Consider the following 26,450-nt stretch of genomic DNA (forward strand, 5'->3'; position numbering starts at 1 on the left):
TCCGGTGGGAACAAATGCTTCCGGGGTCGCGTAAGCACCTTCCACCGTGACCCGTAGAAGATTGCCTTCCGACAGCTGGTACGGAGAGAGCAGGCTGTCCTGGACGGTCACCACCACATTGAGGCTACACTGGAAAACAAAGGCGAAAGTCCACTTTGAGATCCGATTCCCTTCCTGGGTATCCCGCAAAGAACTCTACAGGACTGTCGTTTGTTAAGAGTTCAGTGTTAGAAAATCCCCTTTGCAGAACTGCAATCCGCAGGTTCCCTGGGGGAGAGGGAAATTGGTGTGTGTGTGTGTGTGTGTGGAGGGGGGGACTGTCAATCAGGGCAGGATCTCTCCGATGCTATAATCAGGCCTGCGAGACTGAAATGTCCCACCAGGTTGGGGGCAGCAATGGTTTCCCATCATGGCTGGCCTCCCTCCCCTCTCATCTCTTTTCCATCTGATCTTTCTGGGGATTCGGATTGCTTCCCTCAGGCTGGTTCTTGCTCCTCCGTGCAGACAGTTGAGTGCCACTGTTTTAGTTTTAAATTTTGAAATGAGTAATTTTAATAAGGACTTAAGAACATAAGAACATAAGAAAGGTCCTGCTGGATCAGACCAAGGCCCATCAAGTCCAGCAGTCTGTTCCCACAGTGGCCAACCAGGTGCCTCTAGGAAGCCACAAACAAGTCGACTGCAGCAGCACCATCCTGCCTGTGTTCCACAGCACCTAATATAATAGGCAGGCTCCTCTGATCCTGGAGAGAATAGGCATGAATCATGACTAGTATCCATTTTAAGTAGTAGCCATGAATAACCCTTTCCAAGTTGGCAACTTAATTTTTCTGTATTTTATTATGCATATTGTTTTTATCTGATGTAACCTGCTCTGACCCCGGCTTTGGCCGGGGACAGAGGGCAGGCTATAAGTCTAAAGAAGAAGAAGCAGTGTTGTTTTTTATATGCCGACTTTTTCTACCACTTAAGGGAGACTCAAATCGGCTTACAATCACCTTCCTTTTCTCTCCCCACAACAGACACCCTGCAAGGTAGGTGGGGCTGAGAGAGCTCTAAGAGAGCTGTGACTGGCCCGAGGTCACACAACTGGCTTCATGTGGAGGAGTGGGGAAACCAACCTGGTTCACCAGATTAGCCTCCGCAGCTCATGTAGAGAAGTGGGGAATCAAACCCGGTTCTCCAGATCAGAATCAAAACCGGTTCACCACTCCAAACCACTGCTCTTAACCACTACAGCACGCTGGCTCTCTCAAATATAAATAAGTAAATAAATAAAATAATCACGGAATGATGACTGCACATGAATGAACCAGCCAACACTTCCAAGCTCAACATACTTGGGGTTTGGGCGTCAACCACCATACGAAATGAGTTCCGCATGCACTTTGAGTCGTCACTAGCAAGAATGCCTCTGAGAGGGTGGCTATTTTTTAGTACCTTGGCATCTGGTCGGAGGGTCTCCAGGGGAGAGCCAGGCGTAGGGTAGAGCAGAAGAGTGGCTTTAAAGTCACGGGACCCTGCGAAATAAAAACAGGGCGTGAGAAAGTCAGGAGGAGGACGGTACGCAGGACGGAAGACCTGGGGGGGGGGGAGAAAACAGACCGACCAGCACGCTCACGGTCTCCCCGAGGAAATGTTGGTGGGGCACATATGGAGGGGTCTGGATTGCCGGGACTCCTGGGAAAATGCAAAATTTTATTCCTTTGTTCGCGTAATGTACAGCCTGCTTTTCTTGTTGAGACTCAAGGCAGACTACACCATTTAAGTCAGTGCAGTCAATCGTGTAAGACATCAGATAAGCAAAGTAATAAGACTAGGACACAGGGAACACATGAACACATGAAGCTGCCTTCTACTGAATCAGACCCTCGTTCCATCAAAGTCAGTATTGTCTAAGACCGGCAGCGGCTCTCCGGGATCTCAGGCAGGGGTCTTTCCCATCACCTACTTGCCTAGTCCCTTTAGCTGGAGATGCTGGGGATTGAACCTGGGACCCTTCTGCATGCCGAGCAGATGCTCTGCCACTGAGCCCCAGTGTGAGAAAAGGTTGTAAGGTTTGTCTCATCATGGGGACAAGCCTTTGCCCCCAAGCAGGGACGCACAGGGAACGTGCTGCTCGGATTATCGTTTTGGCCCACCGGAACATGAAGGCAAGAAAGGAGAAGGGGCGTGTGTGATTCCAAAGGGCGCTCAGCTCTGATGTTCACCTTTCATCAAAGGGAGCAGGTCCAATGCCGCTTGGCCGAGAGTCACCGTCTTCTCCTCCTTCTGCTTTTTCTCCTTTGGCAGGACTTCGATCACAGTGACTGGGAACGCCAAGCAGAAGGGGTTATGCTCCTCCCTGATCTACGCGGCACCAGCTTTCAGTGGCGCAAACAAATGAAACATTGGCCATTTTCTTGACAACTCCCCCCCCCCATTTTCTCACCCAGGACCCGCCCACACCAATAAGCCTCTGAGGATCTCCCGCAATAGCTCTTGGTCGTATGTAACCCCCAGCAGCCGGACACAGACCCTGCCTGGAACTGGCTGCTGGTATCGCTTTACTCTGCTCTGATTAGACCTCACCTAGAGTATTGTGTTTTGGGCACCACAATTTAAGAAGGATGTAGACAAGCTGGAACATGACCAGGGGAGGGCAACCAAGATGGTGAGGGGTCTGGAGACCAAGTCCTATGAGGAAAGATTGAAGGAGCTGGGTATGTTTAGCCTGAAGAGGAGAAGACTGAGAGGGGACATGATCACCATCTTCAAGTACCTGAAGGGCTGTCATATTGAGCTGGGTTCCGAGTTGTTTTCTGTTGCCCCAGAAGGTCGGACCAGAACCAACGGGTTGAATTTAAATCAAAAGAGTTTCCATCTAGACATCAGGAAGAATTTTCTAACAGAACGGTTCCTCAGGTGAACAGGCTTCCTCAGGAAGTGGTGAGCTCTCCTTCCCTGGAGGTTTTTAAGCAGAGGCTAGATGGCCATCTGTCAGCAATGCTGACTCTATGACCTTAGGCAGATCATGAGAGGGAGGGCAACTCGGCCATCTTCTGGGCACGTAGGGGTCACTGGTGTTGTGTGGGGGGAGGTAGTTGTGAATTTCCTGCATTGTGCAGGGGGTTGGACTAGATGACCCTGGTGGTCCCTTCCAACTCGATGATTCTAAGAATCTCAGAGGACTGTAGCCCAGCTCCTTGCCTGTCAAACCAGAAATCCTGCCGACCACTTTAAAAAGGAGCAGGAGAGAAGGAATCCGCCACTCCACCACCCCTTTTGTTTCCCTTCTTTACCAGGCCCTCCATTCCCACCGTCCACCCAAGCTCCCTTTATTCCTCGAGAAGTTGATCTCTGCTTTCTTTTACTGCTTCGCTGGTGGGTTCCTCAAGGAAACCCACTTGAACAGGAGGCAGATCCTCTTACTCACACAACAAGGGCTTGTGCGCCACATCATCCAGCACATGTGGCCCTTCTGGGTGGACGTCGAAGGAGGTGGAGAAATTGTACTTCACACTCCCATCTGAGGAGACGTCCACTTTCGGAGAGTCACCAAGGATGAGGGAATTGTACTCAGCCCGCACAAAGGTCACCGGAGTGTCTCCTTTGATGCCTTTCTGTTGAAAAGTCAATCAGCGCACAATTAGCTTCCTTCCTCCAGGGCCAGTCCAAGTATTATACCATTGGCACAAGGGGTTAACAGATCATGAACTATCACACCATCTGCCTAGAAGAACCTCCTAAGCCACAGGTGGGGTGGCGCTCAGTTGTAATTTCTCCCGGCCAGAAGGATTTTCAGAATTCCTTGCCCCTTAAGGACAATTAATAGAAACAAGATCAGTTATGCAAAATCAGCAAAAACTCACATAGACGCATGGACATAAGAACATAAGAAAAGCCCTGCTAGATCAGGCCAAGGCCCATCAAGTCCAGCAGTCTGTTCACACAGTGGCCAACCAGGTGCCTCTAGGAAGCCCACAAACAAGACGACTGCAGCAGCATTGTCCTGCCTTTGTTCCACAGCACCTAAAATAATAGGCATGCTCCTCTGATACTAGAGGGAATAAAGCCGCCTTATGAATCAGGCTGAATCGGACTCTCGGTCCATCAAGGTCAGTATTGTCTACTCCAACTTGCAGCGGCTCTCCAGGGTCTTTCACATTACCTACTGCCAGATTCTTTAAACTGGAGATACCAGGGACCTTCTGCATGCCAAGTGGATGCCCTATCGCTGATCTTTGTTCAGTTTCCATGGTTCGCAGAGGTTGCAAAATTCGACTTTTTGGATGCAGAATTTGCAAGAACATGGAAAACATTTTCCTTTTAGTGCTAAGGGGCAACGTCAGGCCGGAGTTCTGCCGGATCCGATCAGAGGGCTGTCTGTTCCCAGCACCCAGAGGGAACACTTACCAAATCGTGTCCTTCCAACACTGTGATATTCACCGGCTTGGCTACATTCTGCATGTTCTCCAGATAGGCATAGGAAAGAGAGGCCGCCATAAGAAGTAAACCTCAGCTACCCTGCCAGCAAACTGAGAAAGCAACACACCTGAGAAAAAGAAAAAGAGGATAAGGAATGATCCAATATTCATCAACCTGACAAGACAATTGGCAGGCTGGGTGCTTGGGAAGTCTGCCCCACTTATGGTTAGGATTGCCAGGTCCCTCTTTGCCATCGGTGGGATTTTGGGGCGGAGCCTGAGGAGGGTGGGGTTTGGGGAGGGGCTTCAATATCATAGAGACCAATTGCCAAAGCAGCCGTTTTCTCCAGCGGAACTGATCTTGATCGGTTGGAGATCAGTTGTAACAGCAGGAGATCTCCAGCAAGTACCTGGAAGTTGGCAACCCTACTTATGGCTATGAAATAAAAGACAGTGTTTGAGTCTGGATGGGCTACGGTTGGATGTCACTTTTCATCAATATTATGCCAGGACATGGATAAATCCTGCTTGCTGTCAGGTTCTCATACCTTCCTTGCGCGCAGCAGGCGATAGAAATCAAGACTGCAACCTTAAACACATTTCCTAAAGAGTAAAGCCCGCTGGGGTGAATGGGAATTACTTGTGGGTGAATGTGCTTAGGATTGGCCTGCTGATTACGTACTTATGACATAAGGAGGCAGAAACACAAGGTCCTCACGGTTACAGTTACCCCTCATAGTTAGGGTTGCCAACCTCCAGGTACTTTGGCAAACAAAAGACAGCAACTTATGTGAAAAATACAAGTGGTATTAATTTATCATATCCACTGTTGCATAGGAAAATTAATTCTATAGAGAGGCAACCTTGCCCATTACAAAAATTAGTACAAAAATAATACAGGTATAATTATTCAAAAAGTACACTGTGCATCATAGCATGTGTAGCTCATCACTTTGTCCAAGAGGAGTGTTGCAGGTTCTTTCTTCGACAGGTGTCCGGTAACCATCTGTTTCGGCCATTGGACTCTATGGCATTGAAGTTAGGGTTGCCAACCTCCAGGTACTAGCTGGAGATCTGCTATTGCAACTGATCTCCAGCCAATAGAGACCAGTTCCCCTGGAGAAAATGGCTGCTTTGGCCAATGGACTCTATGGCACTGAAGCCCCTCCCCAAACCCCGCCCTCCTCAGGCTCCACCCCAAAAAAACCCCGCCGGTGGTGAAGAGGGACCTGGCAACCCTATATCATAATTTGGGATTCTCAAGTAGCTCTGGGCATAGAGTAGGGTTGCCAGGTCCCTCTTCGCCACCGGTGGGAGGTTTTTGGGGTGGAGCCTGAGGAGGGCGGGGTTTGGGGAGGGGCTTCAATGCCATAGAGTCCAATGGCCAAAGCGGCCCTTTTTCTCCAGGGGAACCGATCTCTATCGGCTGGAGATCAGTTGTAATAGCAGGAGGTCTCCAGCCACCACCTGGAGGTTGGCAACCCTAGCCTAGAGCTCCATTCAGACCCCCCCCCCGACACACACACACACACACACAGCCGTCAATTAAGGTCTCTCCTCTCCCCCTGAGTTCTGACAACGCCCCCCCCCCCACTTTTAAAAGCCTCTCAACAACAACCCTGAGAGGTAGGCGAGGCTGGGCAACAACGGGGCCGGAGAGAGGCGAGAGCAACCGGCCGCTTACCTGCCCGAGAACAAAGGCACCGCGGCCCACGGCAACCGTTGCCAGGGACTCCTGCGTTGCCACGACGACGGCGTCCCCCCAGCCTCGCCTTCCTCCGCCGCTCAAGTCTCGCGGGAGGACATCTCAGAACTCTCCCCCCCCATCCCGCGCGCGCCATATTTGTCAAGGGCAAGGCTTGGCGTCGCTTCTATGCTTTCCCCCTTCTCGGAAGCACTTCCCCCCCCCCCACACACACACACACACACACACTTTTCTTTTCAATAGTAGAAAAGGGCCAGAGTCCAGGAGCACCTTAAAGACTAACAAAAATGTTTTCTGGCAGGGTGTGAGCTTTCGTGAGCCACAGCTCCCTTCTTCAGATACAGCTAGAAGGTGAATCCATCGGCCTTTAAGTAGAGGATTCACTCTCCTCTTCTTAAAGGCCGATGGATTCACCTTCTAGCTGTATCTGAAGAAGTGAGCTGTGGCTCACGAAAGCTCACACCCTGCCAGAAAATATTTTTGTTAGTCTTTAAGGTGCTACTGGACTCTGGCCCTTTTCTATCTATCTATCTATCTATCTATCTATCTATCTATCTATCTATCTATCTATCTATCTATCTATCAATCATAGCGGGGTGGAGGAATAGGTAATTCTCTCCTAAGAAACAAAAAATATTTACTTCCCAAGGGGTAGCTGGAAGACAGAACCATGATTTTACAGACACTTTGGTTTCGAACATGCGGGGCAAACCTTGCTATCTATCTATCTATCTATCTATCTATCTATCTATCTATCTATCTATCTATCTATCTATCTATCTATCTATTCATCCATCCATCCATCCATCCATCCATCATAGCGGGGTGGAGAAATAGGTAATTCTATCTCCTAAGAAACAAGGCAGGACCGCCAGGGAAGTTTGAGGACAGGGTAGAAAGGCGGCCCCTCCTCAATTCTGCATGGTACCCCCGATTAATGATGCCTCTCGAATGGGAACCTGAAGTGTAGTCCGTGGTTGATCGTATGCTGCCTCTATGAGCTAACATTGGCCTCTGGCTGAATGCGAACCCCCCCCCCACACACACACACACATACACTGCCTTGGGAGTAGGGTTGCCAACCTCCAGGTGGTGAGGGAGAAAACAGACACCTCTGTACATATATCAGAATGATGAGAAAATCAGTACAGTAAAATAGCTGTTAACATTGCCAAATATATTGTAGCTATGCAATTCACAGTATGTGGTAAAAAATCCACCAATCACCCTATATACTGCAAAGAAAGGATGTACAATTTTTAATAATCCTAACAGGTAAGTCTAAATACGTCCCTATAACAGGTAAGTAGTAGTTCAAAGTTCATAGTAAAAATTCATTGGGTGCAATTCCTCGTTATATCAGCTCCAAGAAGTTCAAGGAGAATACGATCGTTTCGGAGCATGGAGCCCGATCCTTCTTTAGTTCTTCAAAAATACAGTGTGGAGTTATATATCACTATCCATACTAACTGGTTTCAAACTAATAACCTTTTCCGGAGTAAAGTGCGTTATGCTTCCCCATAAGGGGTAAGATGCTGAATTCCTTCCACTCTAGGTAAGGACTCAGGTGGTGGCTGGAGATCTCCCGCTATTATGACTCCAGGTGACAGAGATCAGTTCTCCTGATGAAAATGGCCCACTTTGGCAATTGGACTCTATGGCATTGAAGTCCCTCCCCTCTCCAAATCCCGCCCTCCTCAGGCTCCGCCCCCAAAATCCCCAGGTATTTCCCAACCCGGAGCTGGCAACCTTACTTGGGAGGGACTCCAGTTTCTCCATGAGGCTATGGCATACCACAGTTAAGGTTGCCAATCTCCAGGTGAGGCCTGGAGATCTCCCAGAATTACAACTGATAGATCAGTTCCCCCTGGACCAAATGGAAGGTGGACTTCTCTGGGATCGCATTTCCACTGAGCTCCCTCCCCTCAAACCTCACCCCCAAATCTCCAGGAATTTCCCGAGCTGGAGTTGGCAAACCTACATACTGTGCAACTCCCCACCCCATCAGAATGGTTTTATGTAGTCTAGAGATCAGTTGCAATCCAAAACTCCATACCCCACCTGGAGTAGATACCCCTCTCCCAGAAGTTCAGGGCTGTTCCTCCACCGTCCATATTGTCACCACAACGATCTTGTAAGGCAGACTACTGCCACCCTGTGATTTTTATCAGAATGTGGGGGGATATGTTTCTCTGCCTGAAACCCTGCAGAGTAGCTGCCAGTCCCATGGGCCTGTACTGATCAGCATGCCCCCAAAGCTGTGTTCACGGTCAAAGGTAATCTGATTAAACCCTGCTAGCTCGTAATGTCTGAATGCAAACCGCCAGACCCAAAAGACTTCTGTTGACTGGCGCCAAGCTGGGATTTCAAACAAAGGTGTGGAGCTGGTTGGCTAACTGCTCTTTGGACTAACTGGGATTTGTTCCATAGGGGCTGCCTGTATATCCTTCCCCCTGCCAAGAAACAGGAAAGTGCCCACGTCAGACAAAACTGCCGTTTGCTGGGCATTACTACTTACATCTGGCAGAAGCTGTTGTACAAAAGCTGGGTATTTATAGTGTCAGACGGGAATCTTAACTTCAGGCCAGTTTCACTGAACTCTTCCGCCTTGTGCAGGGGAACCAGGATTATTTCCCTTTCTCGGAAGATGGCCCTGAAAAGGAGAGAACGGGTTGTAGCAGCCTGCATTTCCCTGTGGGAGGCAGACCTCCCGTGACAGCCTTTGGGCTGCCGAGAGGCTGGCTAGCCGCCTCTCGGGGTCTCGCAATCCCTCTGTCCAGCGAGAGAGACGTGTCTAGATCTTCCAGTGGGAAGCGGAGAGCAAGCAGGGAGTGCTCGAACAGCCGAAGATCGCTACCTGCACAAACAGGTAAGTCCACCCTCATTGCTACCTGGACTTTCAGTATGTCCTTTTTGGGAATGCTTTGATGTTCTTGTACCTTCCTCAGAGTTTTGATTAATAGTACCCAAATCTTCTTTTCTTCCTCCACGTTCTCCTCCACGTCCAACTGCCAACTAGCTCCCTGTGGGCTTCCATAAATCAACACCAGGGCCCAAATGACTTAGAAAACGCCGTCTTTTACGTTGTCCCATTGATCAGGGGCAATCCCTATTTCACGCTCCCTTCTTCAGGGCAATCTTCGTCCCCGTTTTGCCTTTCGGAAAGATTTGGAGAATGCCTTTTAAAAATGTGGCCGGTGAGAACAGACACATGCTGCCCCCAGGTTCTCTAGAAGTTCCTTCTCGGAGGTCAGGGAAAAGGATGCATCTCAGTTCTCTGGCCGATGCACGGGTACATATTTTATTATTTAGAAAAGCAACGTAGATGTTGGACCGAGGGATTGCGAACTCCAAATTAACGGACAACTGCACGCAAAACAGGTACACACAAGCTCCAGAGGGTAAACGTCAAATTATTTGGAAATAGCTGCAATTCAGGTGGATACAAAGGTGTGCCATTCAATGTTTGCATTTTTATTGTTTGTAAAGAATTATGGCCCGTTTACTAAGACTCCCTGCTTCAGAAACTAGATCAGGGATGGGAAGGAACAGACAAATTGATAGCAGTGAGCGGCAGGGGGAGAAAAGCCCATAACGGTGTGTTTTTTGTGTCTGTGCGGGGAGGGGAGAGTGATTCTTTGTGGGAAAGAGTCCACAACGGTGTCCCTGAAATGTTGGAAAATATGTGTGTTATCACTTCGATTGGCTGGCTTGGTGGCGAGCATGAGACTGGAATAGTACTGCTACCTCATCCAAATTGGCCGAGGCTGTTTTATCATCTTGGCGACTGACATTTGAGTGTCTCTCCCCACCCCCCACCTTGGCATCTCTTGCTGGAGTGGCCCCAAATCCCAGGTCCGGATCCACCTTCATTTCCCTCTGCCATTCTTTCCCAAAGTCTCCCGCAAGGGTTGTCTCTGGTTCTCATTTCTGAAGACCGCAGGCACAGGTTCTGTCTTCAGCAGGTCTGATTCCACCCCCACCCACCCCCCGGGAGGCTTTCAGGATGCTTCTCACCAAACTGATCACCTATCTGCCTGCACTGCGGGGGCCAGTGCGTCTGGCTATCCTCTGCGAATGCGGGAATGATCAATGGCATGCTGTGCATTCTGCAAAAACAGTTAATGCAAAAACTGTGAATTTCTTGCATTGTGCAGGGGGTTGGACTAGATGACCCTTGAGACCCCTTCCAGCTCTACTTATGTGTTGTCGATCCTGCAGGGGAAACATATCTTTGTATCTTCATCCTGAGGCAGAGACTTCCACAAGAGCCACACGGTGTAACGAAGGGCTTCCTTTTGCCTGTCGTAGAATCACAGAGTTGGAAGGGACCACCAGGGTCATCTAGTCCAACCCCCTGCACAATGCAGGAAATTCTGAACTCCCCCCACACACCCACAGTGACCCATCATATACAGAAGATGGCCAAGGTGCCCCCCCCTCCATGATCTGCCTAAGGTTATAGAATCAGCATTGCTGACAGATGGCCATCTAGCCTCTTCTTAAAAACCTCCCGGGAAGGTGTCCTTAACCTACTTCGCTGGGAGTTCTGGAATTATAGGAGAAGGGAGGAAAAGTTTGTTTTTATCCGCTTTCTCTGTACTGGGCGTCATTTTACAAGCTTCTGCCAAGTCCCTCCTCAGCCATCCTCTTTCTTCATTGAAAGGCCTCAAACCCATTCGCCTTTTCTCACGAGGAAGGGGCTCCAATAGAGGATCAGGGGTCAAGCCGGTACGGAAGGCCCTTGGTTTCAAGTTGCCAGTGCTGGTCTACAGGCAGCCACAGAGGGACAGCCGGTTCAGGAATCAGGCATGGTGAATCCCTCTGTTACTCGGGAGAAGTTGCCACCTGACCGAGGAAACCTCTGTAGTCCTCACACATCAGAGGCGGCCAATAGCTAGGGTTGCCAACCCTCCAGGTACTAGCTGGAGATCTCCTGCTATTATAACTGATCTCCAGCCAATAGAGATCAGTTCACCTGGAGAAAATAGCTGCTTTGGCAATTGGACTCTATGGCGTTGAAGTCCCTCCCCTCCCCAAACCCCGACCTCCTCAGGCTCTGCCCCAAAAACCTCCCGCCGGTGGCGAAGAGGGACCTGGCAGCCCTAGTTTTAAGTGATGTCACCCGCCCTGAGCCTGGCCTTGGCCGGGGAGGGCGGGTCCTAAATCAAATGAATGAATGAATGAATGAATGAATGAATGAATAAATAAATAAATAAAATAAACCCACACATCTGTGGGTTCTAGCTCTGACAGCTTCTAGGAGAAACCCACCCCAAAACCCCCAACAGAATTAGTGCAGGTGGGAATTATCCAGCAGCACTGTGCACGCTCAGATGTACCCTTTATTTAGAGTTGCCAACCTCCAGGTGGTGGCTGGAGATCTCCCGCTATTACAAGTGATCTCCAGACGATAGAAATCAGTTCTCCCGGAGAAAAAGGCCGCTTTAGCAATTGGACTCTATGGCGTTGAAGTCCCTCCCCTCTAAAACCCGCCCTCATCATGCTCCGCCCCCAAAACCTCCCGCCGGTGGCAAAGAGGGACCTGGCAGCCCTACTTTTATTAAGCCACCAACTCTAGAAACGGGTTCCAAGGCTCCGGTGAAGCCCCGTAATGCCTGCAGTTCTCAGTGGGTGCCCATAAGTCCACTGCTAAAGAGTGACAAACTGTCGGATTATAGGCATGCTATCAAATGGATATCAGTTGTGCATACAGGCAGTCCTTCCTGGCTCTGGGCCCGCCATCTGCCTCGCTCCGAGGCAGATTCCCTACCCCAGGGTATCGTGTAATGGGATGATTTATGGAAGCAGGTGCGGAGAAAGGGGGCCGGCCCGTTAGCTGATGGGGAATGTTTCTGCTGCTAACTTTGGGGCGGCTAGTTTTCCCCCGTGAACATTTTGTGCTGGGTCAGACCAATTAAAAAGAAAGGGGGGGGATGAATAAATGCACACGGAGGAAGACGGGGTGGGGTGGGGTCCCCTGCACCAACAGGAGGGAGGAAAAAAATGAACAAAACTGGATTCCCCCCCCACACACACACAAGACTTCCAAACACCTAGGAAAACAGGTTGTTAGAGCTGTGAGAATACAGAAAGGAAATCAGTGCCACCGAGATTTACAGCTCAAATTGTGCCTTCAGAAAAAGCCCTGCTGGGACCATACCACTTCCGAATGTAGGTGCTTCACCACCAATGAATACTTATTTTCTAATTGATTTACCTGCTGCTTCCCATTGGTGCGCTCAAGGCGGCTAACACATCAAAACGATGTAGACCCCTTGGCATGAAAGGCAACACAACAGAAAACTGAAAAGGGGCTCTACTGATGGAAATGGAATATTGGCACTGCCATACAAGCCTCTGTGCTTAGAAGGCTAGCATGTCAGGAAGGAGTGACTAAAACCCTGCTAGGCTACCTTTCCGTAGCCAGGGTGTTCATTGTTTCCAATCTGGTTCTACCTCCCCCACCAAGATGGCTCACCAGAAGAAGAGCACGCCTTCCCAAGTCCAAAGCTGCTCGAAGGACGGCCCCATGGAGACCCCTGTGGTCAACGGACCCAACATGGACTCTCTGGGATTCCTGGCTATGGATAGCAACGTCCCTGGCCTGTCGCAAGTCATCCTTCAAAAGCTCAACATGAAGAGCTACGATGAATACAGGTGAGCCCCGATGATCGACACAGTGGTGGCCCCACCTGAAAGGATGGCAAAAGCTCTTCTTTTGGGTAACAAGCCTAACCCAAGAAGTAGAGTTGGTTTTTATATGCCAACTTTCTCTACCACTTAAGGGAGACTCAAACCGGCTTCCAATCACCTTCCCTTCCCCTCCCCACAACAGACACCCTGTGAGGTGGGTGGGGCTGAGAAAGCTCTACGAGAGCTGTGACTAGCCCAAGGTCACCCAACTGGCTTCGTGTGGAGGAGCGGGGAAACAAATCCAGCTCCCCAGATTAGCATCCGCCGCTCATGTGGAGGAGCAGGGAATCAAACCCGGTTCTCCAGATCAGAGTCCGCTGCTCTTAACCACTACACCACGCTGGCTCTCCAAGGTGTTAGGATCTAGGTGGACAGGCTGGTATCCCCCAGACAGAGGTCTGAAAGCAGTCAGTTGGGTAGTGCCACACTGGAGCAGAACGGCAACTCCTGGTAGGACAGCTAGGGTGGTGTAGTGGTTACAGTCGAAACGATATCCAGGAGTTCAAATCCCCAGTCTGCCACAGAGCTAGCTCGCCAGGTTACCCTGGGCTGGCCAGCCCCACCCAACAAAACTCCAAACCAGCAATTGAGAGATATGGTGGGGGGGCGGATGGGAAAATAGCCGGCAGAAGCCCCCAAGAGGTTAAAGCATCCTGGAAATGGGAGATTTGGGGTGGGGAGGATTTAAAAATCATTCCCTCTCCCCAATTCTTCATGGACCGCGATGCCCTACTTCTGAAATATAAGAGGCAGAGAAACTTAACTACCGCTGTTCTCTTTAAATTCCTGGAATTTTAAAGCTGCATCAGGACCTTTGCCTCCGTATCCAAACTCTTTTGCTTGGGGGGGGGGGGGCTTCTCTACAGGTCTGCGATGGAAGGCAAGAAACGGAGCGTGGACTTCGGCATCCGGTCGTATTTTGAGATGTTTCAGAAAATGGAGGACACGTTCAAATTCTGCGTCGAGTGCAAGAAACTTCCCGAATCGCTGCCCAATCCCAAAAGCCTGCGGAGGTGCAAAAGGTAAACATAACTCTGTTGGATCCACAGGGTCTAGAGGGTGGGGCCTGAAGTTCTTCCAGGTTTGCAACGGATCTCCAAGACTGCAGAGATCAGTCCCCCTGGAGGAAATGGCTGCTTCGGCGAGTGGACTCTGGGGGCATTATAACCCACCGAGGTCCTTCCCCTCCCCAAACTCTGTTTTACTGCTCTGAAGGAACCTGTCAAGCACACCATTTTTTTAAAGGTGCAAACACCCCAGAACGAATGCTGAGGCGAGCCCAAAAGTCAGTCTTTCCCCCCCAGAGTCCAATAACTAGCCTATAGTTACTCGAAAATCAGGGGAAAGTACCCTGGGTATTGGTTCTTGTAGGTTATCCGGGCTGTGTGACCGTGGTCTTGGTATTTTCTTTCCTGACGTTTCGCCAGCAGCTGTGGCAGGCATCTTCAGAGGAGTAACACTGAAGGACTGTGTCTCTCAGTGTCAAGTGTGTAGGAAGAGTAATATAGAGTCAGAAAGGGGTTGGGTTTGAGCTGAATCATTGTCAACCCAACCCCTTTCTGACTATATATTACTCTTCCTACACACTTGACACTGAGAGACACTGTCCTTCAGTGTTACTCCTCTGAAGATGCCTGCCACAGCTGCTGGCGAAACGTCAGGAAAGAAAATACCAAGATCACGGTCACACAGCCCGGATAACCTACAAGAACCAATGAACTCTGACCGTGAAAGCCTTCGACAATACCCTGGGTATGTTTAGAGGCACTCTCCTGTATTATTTCTTCATCTCTTCCAGAGCTGGTTTTGAAAAACAGGCTTCAGAAGGGCCAATACGGCAGAGATTTGGGCTGGCCCACCTCTGCAGAGGCTCCCAATGCCGGTGGACACTGTTGTGGCCGCAGATGGCAAATGTGGTCCAGCAGTAGGATTGCCAGGTCCCTCTTCGCCACCGGTGGGAGGCTTTTGGGGCGGACCCTGAGGAGGGCAGGGTTTGGGGAGGGGAGGGACTTCAGTGTCATACAGTCCAATTGCCAAAGCAGCCGTTTTCTCCAGGGGAGCTGATCTCTGTCGACTGGAGATCAGTTTTAATAGCAGGAGATCTTTAGCTAGTACCTGGAGGTTGGCAACCCTACCTGGCAGCGGTAACCTTTTGCCCTCCTTTCCACCCCCAGGTGCCAAAACGTCTATTACTGTGGCTCAGAGTGCCAACGGGCCAACTGGCCCGTCCACAAGAAGTTCTGCAAGAAGCTGAAGCTGGTGGCCCTGGACCGGCTGATGGAGTGGCTCGTGTTCACAGGTAAGCCTGAGGCTGGAGGAGATATTGTGACCATCCTAGTTTTTGTTAGAAAGATGGGTGAGGGGGGAAAGTGCCCTCAGGTGACAGCCGACGTACGGTGACTCCATAGGGTTTTCAAGGCAAGAGATGAACAGAGGTGGTTTTGCCCATTGCCTGCCTCTGTGTAGCGACTTTGGACTTCCTTGGTGGTCTCCCATCCAAATACTAGCCAGGGCCAACCCTGCTAAGCTTCCAAGATCTTACGAAATCAGGCTAGCCTGGGCCATCCAGGTCAGAGCATAACAAAGATTAGTGCGTATAAAGCACTCAGAACAATTTTGGGCGCTATATAAATGCTAAGTCTTATCGTAGCCAATGAAATGTTCTGTAAGACACCATCCTGGCGTTCGAAGAAAGGGTGTGTGTGTTAAGTGCCATCAAGTCGTTTCCGACTCATGACGACCCTATGAATCAATGTCCTCCAAAGTGTCCTATATTTGACAGCCTTGCTCAGATCTTGCAAATTGAGAGCTGTGGCTTCCTTTATTGAGTCCATCCATCTCTTGTTGGGTCTTCCTCTTTTCCTGCTGCCCTCAACTTTTCCTAGCATGATTGTCTTCTCCAGTGACTCTTGTCTTCTCATAATGTGACTAAAATATGATAGCCTCAGTCATTTTAGCCTCTAGGGTCAGTTCCGGCTTGATTTGATCTATAACCCACTGATTTGTTTTTTTGGCGGTCCGCAGTATCCGTAACCCTCTCCTCCAACACCACATTTCAAAGGAATCCACTTTCTTCCAATCAGCTTTCTTCATTGTCCAGCTCTCACACCCATACATAGTAATAGGGAATACAATAGCATGAATTAACCTGATCTTGGTTGCTTGGTTGAAGAAAAGGTACAGATCTGTAAATTCCATACTTCCCCGATTCTTTCTGTAGGTGACATCCCTTTCCCCACGACATGCTGGACGAAACACATCCAGGAAGTAAGAGGCTGGGAGGACTGGTTCTCCATGCAAGAAGATCTGGACGAAAAGCTCAGCTCCATACTGACTAGCCATTACATGAACATCCTCTGGGCCAACGCCGGGAAGCCAAAACCAGATGAGGGGGAACTGGTGGAGTCCGTCAAGAGGGTGACCGCAGACTTTGTGTCCAGGCCAGCCACCATCGGCCTAGGGCTGCGAGCATTTCAGATTGACCCCTACGCTAAGCCGATAGTTGTGCACGTGATTGGAGCTTCCCACGTGGAGACCCTCAATGCCCGGGTAACGGATTACGACGAGCTGTCCCGCATGTTTCCTAAACACCAGGGCATCGAGGTGGTGATGGTAGGAGTCGACGTGGTTGACGGGCCCATCATGAGACCTCCGTTGGTGGCCTTTGGGCCTCGGGAGAGGGTCTACCTCAGCAGCTACAAAGGCCTTTATCACGACTTCTGGGAATTGCAAGTGGAGACTCAGCAGGCTGCTCGGCCTGACCTCGTGGTAGGCTTCCATCCAGGTGTGTAAGTTCTGTTGACCTTCCCTTGGTCTATCAGGAAATGCCGGGTTCAGCAGGTATCTAAGATAGCTCTTGTATATGTTTGACACCCTGAAGTATCGTTGCTTGTCCAAGAGGTCAACACTGAGCTAGCCAGGACCACCGTTCTGACTTGGCCCAAGGGTTTAGATGGTTCATCTATCAAGTGGTGTGTTGGGGGAGAACGATTCTAAATCCGCGATAAGCCAGCAGCCTGAGCCCGTGGCTGGTCCTGGAGAAGGCTTATCCGGGGCAGACCTTTAGCATCTTGTTACTGAATCTTCCAGGGCTTTAGAAAGGGAAGCTGACAGGAGGGTAACGGCGTTCCGGCAGCAGCCTGACCTTTCTTGCCCGAACCGGCAGATCTTTGTAACTCTAGCCATGAAGACCGGAGCGGGTGGCACAATTATTAGGAAAGACCAGCACAGACTTACTCCCAGGGAGAACCGTCTTTGGACTCAGGGGCCCACTGGGCACATATAGATTGAACTGCTGGGAGATGGCTCTAAGATGGGCAAAATCCCCCATGTGTGTGTGTGTGTAAAGTGCCGTCAACTCTTAATCTTACTTCAGCAAAAAAAGATAGCAGGGCGGAGAGAGGCATGGTAGAGATTTATAAAGCTGTGGATGGGGTAGAGAAAGTGGAGTGAGAAAAGGTTTCCTCCTTCACCTATAATACTAGAACTAGGAAGGGGAGGGGGTAACCCCCCCAGGCAGTAGCTTTGGAATAGACCAAAGGATATTCTTCTCCATATGATGCATAACTGACTTGTGGAATGGCCACCGGATGTGGTGACGGCCATTACCATAGCCATGTCTTTAAAGGGAGATTTAAAAGGGAGATCCACAGATAGCTATTAGAGATGATGGCTAAATGAAACCTCCACATCCAGGAACAGTCTACCTCTGAATAACAGCCGCGGTGGAGAAGGCTCTGTTCTCTGCTTGTAAGCCTTCTGGGGCTATCTGGCCGGCCACTGTGGGAGCAGTATGATGGACTGGATGGGCCCCTGGTATGATCCCGCAGGGATCTTAGGTTCACTGAGTCATTTCGGAGTTCCTGGAAGTCACAGGCATACCCCTTCACCTGAACACCGCACCTCCTCATGGTGCCAGCCCTGGAGGAAATCACTCTGCACATGCTCAGAGGCACATGACTGTCAAAGCCCCCTCCCTATTTGGAAAAGAAGGGCTTTCACCCCCATTCCAGGATCTCAAGGAGCTCTTCATGCCTCCGCCCTGAAGTTTTTCTACCCTTACCACCCAAACAGCCTCCTTTTGGGGTGCAATGCATTCCCACAGCTCTGCTCTCACCCTCCGAAAGGCTTGCCTTTAGACATCTTGTCCTCTCCCTTCTAGGGAACAGTTGATGGGTGCATACTGTGGCCCGAACATCAAGATCCTGGTGGGTCTGGCAAGACAGACAGAGAGCGGGAGCAATCCTGTTTATGGAAAAGCGCTCCTCGTCCTGGAACCATCACTAAATCTGTCTCTGAGCTACTGAAAATGGAATGCGTGCGATGGCTGCCAAGAAAGCGAGCCACCGTGCTTTATCTGTCCGAGAGGGGTGCCGGCAAACAAGAGCCCCCTCCCCTCCCCAACTCATCGAGGCTGCAGTGTCTGGCCTTGAAAGTTATCTTCCACCCCCAGTCCCATTATTATTTTTCCTCCTCTTTGTGAATCACAAGAACTGTTCCTAAGGGGGCAGGGGGAACAGGCAGGCTGTTTTACAGCAAGGAGCTTGAGAAAAGGTAGTGGGAAATGGTTGCCACGTGGATGGGGCCCGTCACAAAACGGCTGACGTGAGGGCGACGGGTGGGGGGTCCATCACCCAGGGCTGGGAGGCTCCACAAGACGTCGGGATGTTTCAAGCCAAGTATCCTCCTGCGACGGACGTGGCTGCTTCTGAATCGGCGTCCCCCTGCATGCCCAAAGGCAATGTCAGGCCAACGCTTATCCCCCAGGGAAGCAATGAAACTTGAACAGCCAAGTAGCCGAAACCGATGGAAGCCACGGAACGCAGCCTGCAATCCCCCCCTTATCTTTATTGTCCAGAGATGAGCCAACCCGGACAATAGTTCATTAGCTAGATCCAAAGTCTGGGAAAACCCTGCTCCCTTTGGGGATCTCGTCTGACTTTACCGGGACCTTCGTTTGCGAAAGAAGATTCGTAACTCCTTTCTGGGCTGGAAAGCATTCCGTTTGTGCCGACGCTTCTTAAAATTAAGGCCGTGGTAAGGAATCAAACCTGCCAGAAGGCGACTCGCTTTCTTTCCATGGAGCCTTTGCCTCTGACGAGGGGAGATTTGTTGGAGGTATCCCCAAAGATGGCGCACTGTACTATGCTCCCCGTGGCATCATTACTTTGACTTCCCACGCTCAAGGCTTGACCTCGTAATCGGAAACATTCCCCCCATTTTTGCCACGAGCGGGGGACGGTGACGTGGACAAGGTGGCAGGGAAAAGACTAGCACAATGCCCTAGCCTCGTGCATGCTTCCCAACGACGCCATGCAAGAACTGCTCGAGGGAGAATGCAGGCAAGACCTTTGACCAAGGCCTTAAAGGTAAAGGTCCCCTGTGCAAGCACAGAGTCATTCCTGACCCATGGGGTGACGTCACATCCCGACGTTTACTAGGCAGACTTTGTTTATTGGGTGGTTTGCCAGTGCCTTCCCCAGTCATCTTCCCTTTACCCCCAACAAGCTGGGTACTCATTTTACCGACCTTGGAAGGATGGAAGGCTGAGTCAACCTTGAGCCGGCTGCCTGAAACTGACGTCCGTTGGGATCGAACTCAGGTTGTGAGCAGAGCTTGGACTGCAGTACTGCAGCTTGCCACTCTGCGCCACGGGGCTCTTGACCGAGGCCTTAACAGTCTGAAAAACAGCCTTCCCTCTGCCCCACCACGGTCAGCAGACAGATTTCTGCAGAGGGAACCCCCGGGTGTCGTGACGCCAAACGAAGGCTCCGGTGGTGGCATCGTACAAACCCTCCCGTTTGCTGACAAGCACCACATTTTGTCCCGCTAACTCGAGGGAGGCGAGGCCTTTTCCTCTCAGCTGTCCGGTGCTGACAGGGGGCATACTGGCCGGAATTAGCCTGAGCGCTAAAGAGCTGATAGACACTGTCAAGGCTTATCAGTTCCTTAGCATACCGATCGCTAACTAGCTTTCTAAGAGCGAGGCAGCTGTGATGAACCATGAAAACGCCGTCCTCAGACAGACGTTGGGTTGCTCACTTCGCACAGAACTTGCTCGAAAGCTGCTTACATGCTGCAGTGAGCAGGCCTTACGTTTGCTGTAGATACAGACACCAGTTCCTTCTGTAGGACTGGAAATTAGACAGTGCATCTGGTAAATTGCAATGGTCCAGCGGTGATCCCAGGTTAGGTTAAGCAGGCCAAGGGCTTGAATGGCTTTATATCCTAGGGTTGCTAAACACCAGGTGGGGAGTAGAGATCGCCTGGAATCACAACTGATCTCCAGACTACAGAGATCAGTCCTCCTAGATTTGAGAGCCAGTGTGGTGTAGTGGTTAAGAGCGGTGGTTTGGAGTGGTGGACTCTGATCTGGAGAGCTGGATGTGATCCCCTGCTCCTCCACATGAGCGGTGGAGGCTAATCTGGCGAACTGGATTTGTTTCCCCACTCCCTACACACGAAGCCAGCTGGGTGACCTTGGGCTAGTCACGGTTCTCTCAGCTCCACCTACCTCACAGGGTGTCTGTTTGTGGGGAGGGGAAGGAGATTGTAAGACGGTTTGATTCTTCCTCAAGCGGTAAAGTCAGCATATAAAAACCAACTCTTCTTCTTCTGATCTCCAGACGGCAGAAATAGGTTCCCCTGGAGAAAATGGCAGCTTTGGAGGGTGGAACCGTGTGACATCACATCACTGCTGAGCTCCCTCCCCTCCCCAAACTCCACCCCCAGATCTCCAGGAATTTCCCAAACCAGAGTTGGCAGCCCTGTTGTATCCTTTCCCACTACTAGGACTGTATCCCCCATGCAGAAAACCTGTCCAACAAAACCCTCTGATCCAATAAAAAAGACCGGGCTCCAACTCTGACCCTACCCCAAACCAAATACCACCTGATGACCCACCCCTAGCTCGGCTGATACAGCAGATATTTCCTAAAATCATGAATTGGCAACTCACATGCAAGCTTTGGGAACCTGCTGCCAACAGCATCCCTGGGCTCTGAAAAATCACATTGAGGAGCCAGTGCGGTGTAGTGGTTAAGAGCGTTGATCTAGGCTTGGGTTCAAATCCCTGCTCTGCTGTGGAAGCTCGCTGGGTGACCTGGGCTGAGTCACACGCTCTCAGCCCACCCTTACCTCACAAGGTTATTGTGAGGATAAAATGGTGAAGAGGATCATGCAAGTCGCTTTGGGTCCCTATTGGGGAGAAGGACAGGGTATTAATGAAGCAAATAGCATAAATAATACATACATTTACAAAGTGAATATGTGAAGGAAGTCCACATTCACCAATCAGGTTTTGCATTACAGGGGTTAATTTTTGTATGCCCTTACCTGGATAGCCTGGGCTAGCCCCATCTCGTCCAATCTCAGAAGCTGAGCAGGGTCAGCCCTGGTTCATACTTAGATGGGAGACTCCCCCCACCAAGGAAGTCCAGGGTCATAACACAGAGACAGGCAATGGCAAACCACCTCTGTTCGCCTCTTGCCTTAAAAACCCAACAGAACATAAGAAAAGCCCTGCTGGATCAGACCAAGGCCCATCAAGTCCAGCAGTCTATTCACACAGTGGCCAACCAGGTGCCTCTAGGAAGCCCATAAACAAGACAACTGCAGCAGCACCATCCCGCCTGTGTTTCACAGCATGTTCCTCTGATCTTGGAGAGAATAGGTCTGCATCATGACTAGTATCCATTTTAACTAGTAGCCATGAATACCCCTCTCCTCCATGAACATGTCCACTCCCCTCTTCAAGCCTACCAAGTTGGCAGCCATCACCACATCCTGGGGCAGGGAGTTCCACAGTTTAACTATGTGTTGTGTGAAGAGGGTTGCCGGAAGTCAGCCGTGGCTTGACAGCATTTTCTACAACCACCACATCCCAAGATGTGCACCCCATTGTGCTACATGCAGACACGCTAAACCCTCCTTCTAATCTGCCAATCGCAACAAGGAGCATTTTTCCTCTTGTTAGCAATCCCACCCACCCCCGCTGAACCTCACAAGGTCATCTGGATTCTTTCCCCAATGGCCCTGCTGTGGTGGATGCTGCTGTGCTATGCAAAGTGCCTTTCTCCCTTGTCCCCCCAGCGAGACGTTCACTGGCATTTGAGGCGGGGCAGCAAAATGCCTTTGTGGACCCCTAAGTGCCTGGGCAAAACCAAGCGTGCAAAATGTCAGAGGATGTTGCAAACCCGAACAGAATTTCCCCCACGGCTCTACTCATCCAACTCCAAGTGCTTGGAGCTCAGTACCGTTCATGACTGCCGTGCTTTCCTAGCCGATGACGTGACAGCAAGTCCGGCGTCTTTCTTTGACAGCTGCGCAAACAGGAGTCCCGCAGCATTCTCTCGCTCTCGCTCTCCTGGAAAAACTCCCAGCTCTTCATGGCCCAAGGGTGTGATTTATTACTGGAATCAACAGAAGCCCCTTCTCGCTTTGGAAGAGGGGCAGAAAATACCTTGGCCGCACAAGTCGTGGAACATTCAGCCGAGGTTATGTCCCCACAAGAATGAAGGATGCTCAAATGAATATTTTCCCCGTCGTGGTGAACTACTGGTCTCTAGAAAGGCATGTATGCAAACGTAGTTTCAACTGTCCTTCTCAGGATCCACAAACAGCACATGAGGTGGTTAAGCTCGGTATATGGTACTACCTCCTATAGGGAGAAGCATGGTAGTTCAAGTGGTAGAGTTCCAGGATGGAAATCTCTGACGTCTCCAGTATCGCAGGTGACTGGGAAAGATCTGGATTCTGGGCGAGCTGCCGCCTGTCAAAGCATACAACACCTCACTTTCAAACCCCTAAATGACTTGGGATACCTAAAGGACCATTGCCTTCTTGCATTTGTTCCTGCTAGTCCAGTAAGACGGTCAGCTAAGGACCCTGTTCCAAGAAGTCCTCAGTTCTCAGATATGAGGCAGATGGTCAGCAAGGAGCATGACCTTCTAAGTGGTGGCACCCCAATTTTAGAAGACGCTTCCCCTGGAGTCTCACCTGGTACCCAGTCTGATATCTTTCCAGTGCTGTGTGAAGAACCGGGTTTGATTTCCTGCTCCTTTACATGAAGCCTGCAGGGTGACCTTGGGCTAGTCCCAGTTCTCACTCTGAGGCGAAGGATGGCATCTTACAGATAGATGGGTGATTCCTTTCCTGTGCTAAGGAAGGCAGAAACTGATTAATTTTCCGCTTCCTGGTTCCTGCCTGGAATCGCCCTCCGACTCCAGTTTCCTTTCTGCCTCACTAAGGGAAGGCAGATACAGAGGTTGCTCTGTAGCAACCTTAACTTCACAAGGGACCTTCCCTCCTCAAGGAAAACATGCAGCAGCTAAGACGTAGGCTTTAGTGTCAATTTAATTCTTTTTGATTAAGTTGCTGATTTTCTACATCACTGATTTTTAAGAAAACGTTTTGTTCCATTTGGTATCTTCTCTACTTCTAGAGCACATTACAATTTGCATGCACAAGGTTCAGTTCTCAGCGTCGCCAGTTGAGGGATTAGGTGGCAGGCGAGGTGAAAGGTGTCTGCCTGAAACCTTAGGAAAAAGCTGTTGCCAAGCAGAGGGGACAATACTGAATTAGCTGACCTTGTGGCTTGACTCTGTATAGGACAGTTTCACATTCTTACTTGCTGAGGAGGGGTCGTGGCTCAGTGGTTGAACAGTGAGAAAGGTCCCCAATTCAAAGATCTCAGGCAGGCGGTCACGGGAAAGCCTCTTTTGAGTAGCAGGGAGACGACAGTGAGACGGAAGGGTCCCCTGGTTCGACGAGGTTTAATACCGTTTCTGATTATCAAGTCACTTGTTGCAGAGGGAGCCCCCAATCTGACCTGAACATAAGAGGTACCCTGCAGGATCATGGCTAGATGACCCTTCCAACTCTATGATTCTCGAGGTCCATCTAGTCCAGCATCCTGTTTCACACAGCAGCCAACCAGTTGCTCTGGATGGACGACAAACATGGAACGGAGGCCTTCCCATATGCTGCCTCCTAGCACCGGCATCCAGAGGCTTCCTGCTGGCTTCTGGATGTGACCATTTCCCCTTATTCATGATGGCTAACCTCCGGTCAAATCCCCTCTTAAAGCTATCTGTGCTGGTGGGCACCGGGAGCGAATCCCGGCCCGTAATTCGGGGGGGGGGGAGGACACCTTTCAATCTGCAAGTCTCTGGCACACCTTGAGCACAAGCGCAAAGCCGTTCGCATTGTCATTCCAAGGCAAACCTGGACCCAACAAGGTCATTGATGGATCAGCTGGAATTGGCGAGGGGGGTAGCACTCAGCATCATACACAGATGAGTTTCCGTCTAGACATTAGAATTTTCTAACAGAGCGGTTCCTCGGTGGAACAGGCTTCCTCGGGAGGTGGTGAGCTCTCCTTCCCTGGAGGTTTTGAAGCAGAGACTAGAGGGCCATCTGTCAGCAATGCTGATTCTATGACCTTAGGCAGATCATGAGAGGGAAGGCATCTTCTGGGCATGGAAGAGGTCACTGGGGGTGTGAGGGGGAGGTAGTTGTGAATTTCCTGCATTGTACAGGGGTTTGGACTAGATGACCTTGGTGGTCCCTCTATGATCCTGTTTTCACTCCCTGTAGGTTTCCACGCCTGCCCTGATCTAATGGAGAGCTGGCTTCCAACCTTGTTGCTCCTCAGAGATTACAAGATACCCTCACTCTTCACTGTTTACAGGTAAAACATTGCCTTTTCCACACTGGGCCATTCTGCGTAGCCAGCCCTAAATTCAATTCTGTAAAAGGAAATCTAATTGCGTCCCTCGTTTCTTTGGAAAACGCACCCGCTTTTCGGCAAGTTTTCGATGCAGAGAGCAATACGAAGCTCCAGAAAACATATTAAAAACATATATCTCATCCAACGATCCAAACATTTCCCAGTGGCAAAAATAAAGATATATAATCTGGGGTGTCTCAACACAACAAAACACCAAAACGCTTGCTGAAGTGTTGACTGCCTGCTTCAGAAGGCCGAGGGCCCAAAATTTAATGGATTTTCAGTTGCAATCCCAGGGAGATTCCCAGGCACAGAACGCTTCAGAGAAGGCATTCCCAAATGGGATTTCCCTCCAGTTGCAGGCTGAAGTGGATCGAGTCCACTCCACTGCCTCATTCTCCTGCATGTGCGAACCAGGCCTTATGGCTAGTCAGCTCATCGTTTTAGAATCATAGAGTTGGAAGGGACCACCAGGGTCATCTAATTCAACCCCCTGAACAATGCAGGAAACCCACAACCACCTCCCCCCTTTTGTGCGGGCCTTTCTCAAAACGAGAACCTTCTACTACCCCTGTCAATTGCATCCAGGCAATCTACACGCTTCCTTTCAACATTTAAAGAATGCTCAGAGCAACTCACAAGTAAGCAAACAAACAGGACAGAATCCAAACGTCCCTCTAAAACAGGGGTCCCCAACCTTTTTGAGCCTGCAGGCACCTTTGGGATTCGGATATAGCGAGGCGGGCGCAGCCACAAAATGGCTTTTGCGGCTTACCTTCAGTCACAGAGTGCTGTGGTGTGGTGGCAGCCGCTGCCAAAGCAATTTCTGTAAAAAAAAAAATCTGCACAACCAGTCAGAAGCCTTGCTGGGCAAAAGCCCCCCCCCCCCCCAGCTCTGCCCACTTTCTGAGAACACATGGCGGGTGTCAGAAAACTTGTCAGCAAGTGGCATGGTACCCACAGGCACCATGGTGGGGACCCCTGGTCTAAAACCATCATAGAATCATAGAGTTGGAAGGGACCACCAGGATCATCTAGTCCAACTCCCTGCACAATGCAGGAAACTCACAACTACCTCCCCCCCACACCCCCAGTGCCCAGAAGTTGGCCAAGATGCCCCCCCCCTCCCATAATCTGCCTAAGGTCACAGAATCAGCATTGCTGACAGATGGCCATCTAGCCTCTGCTTAAAAACCTCCAGGGAAGGAGACCTTACTACCTCCTGAGGAAGCCTATTCCGCTGAGGGACTGCTCTGTTAGTAAATTCTTCCTAATGTCTAGGTGGAAACTCTTCTGATTTAATTTCAACCCGTTGGTTCTGGTCCGACCTTCTGGGGCAACAGAAAACAACTCAGCACCATCCTCCATGACAGCCCATCAAAATCGTCCGACGTAATTTATAAACAGGACAAAACTCAATTGAAAAGGGACTCCCCAAATTAATAAGTTTTCTGCCGACTTCAGAAGGCCTGCAGGGGTCAACTTAATTTCAGGCGGGAGTGCCAGAGATCAGGAGGGGCATCTGAGAAGACCCTCAGTACTGGCCCCCCACCAAACTTACTCGCATGGTTTTGGGTTCTAGGAGCAGATCTCAGAGAACAGGCAGGCAGACGTTGCAGGGGAGGCCGTCCTTTTTGTGTTCTGCGTTTTTCCACACCTGAGACTTCTCCCTTCCTGTCCCCACAGCGAGCAAGAGCTGAAGCATTCCCTGAAGATCTCGATGGGGCTGGAGATGCAGATCACGGGCTGTGGGGCCAACCCCTTTGCCTCCCTCAAGCCGGAGCAGGCCTACTCCAACCCAAACAAGCTCCCCGTCTTCTGTAACTCCCACTATTTCGTGTTCCGCGGATTGTCCGGCTCTCCAGGTGAGCCAGACGCAGGAGAGCTGGAAGGGGACAAGGGCGAGAACGATTAG

General features: G+C 50.5%; 1 protein-coding gene across 1 annotated transcript; it reads left to right on the forward strand.

The window, feature by feature from the left end:
- Positions 1–12,583: 12,583 nt before the first annotated feature.
- Positions 12,584–26,450, forward strand: MSS51 (MSS51 mitochondrial translational activator). Its single transcript, XM_056866588.1, has 6 exons — positions 12,584–12,771; positions 13,674–13,829; positions 14,982–15,106; positions 16,028–16,591; positions 24,403–24,496; positions 26,222–26,450. Exons 1-6 carry the CDS (start codon positions 12,584–12,586, stop codon positions 26,448–26,450), a joined length of 1,356 nt encoding a protein of 451 aa, XP_056722566.1.

The sequence above is a fragment of the Euleptes europaea genome, chromosome 21 (assembly GCF_029931775.1).
Source record: "Euleptes europaea isolate rEulEur1 chromosome 21, rEulEur1.hap1, whole genome shotgun sequence".
Lineage (NCBI taxonomy): Eukaryota > Metazoa > Chordata > Lepidosauria > Squamata > Sphaerodactylidae > Euleptes > Euleptes europaea.

Coding starts and splice junctions, on each gene's coding strand:
- MSS51 (XM_056866588.1), top strand. CDS start 12,584: ATGGCTCACCAGAAGAAGAGCACGCCTTCCCAAGTCCAAAGCTGCTCG. Junction 16,592..24,402: donor CGTGGTAGGCTTCCATCCAG/GTGTGTAAGTTC, acceptor CACTCCCTGTAG/GTTTCCACGCCTGCCCTGAT. Junction 24,497..26,221: donor TCACTCTTCACTGTTTACAG/GTAAAACATTGC, acceptor CTGTCCCCACAG/CGAGCAAGAGCTGAAGCATT.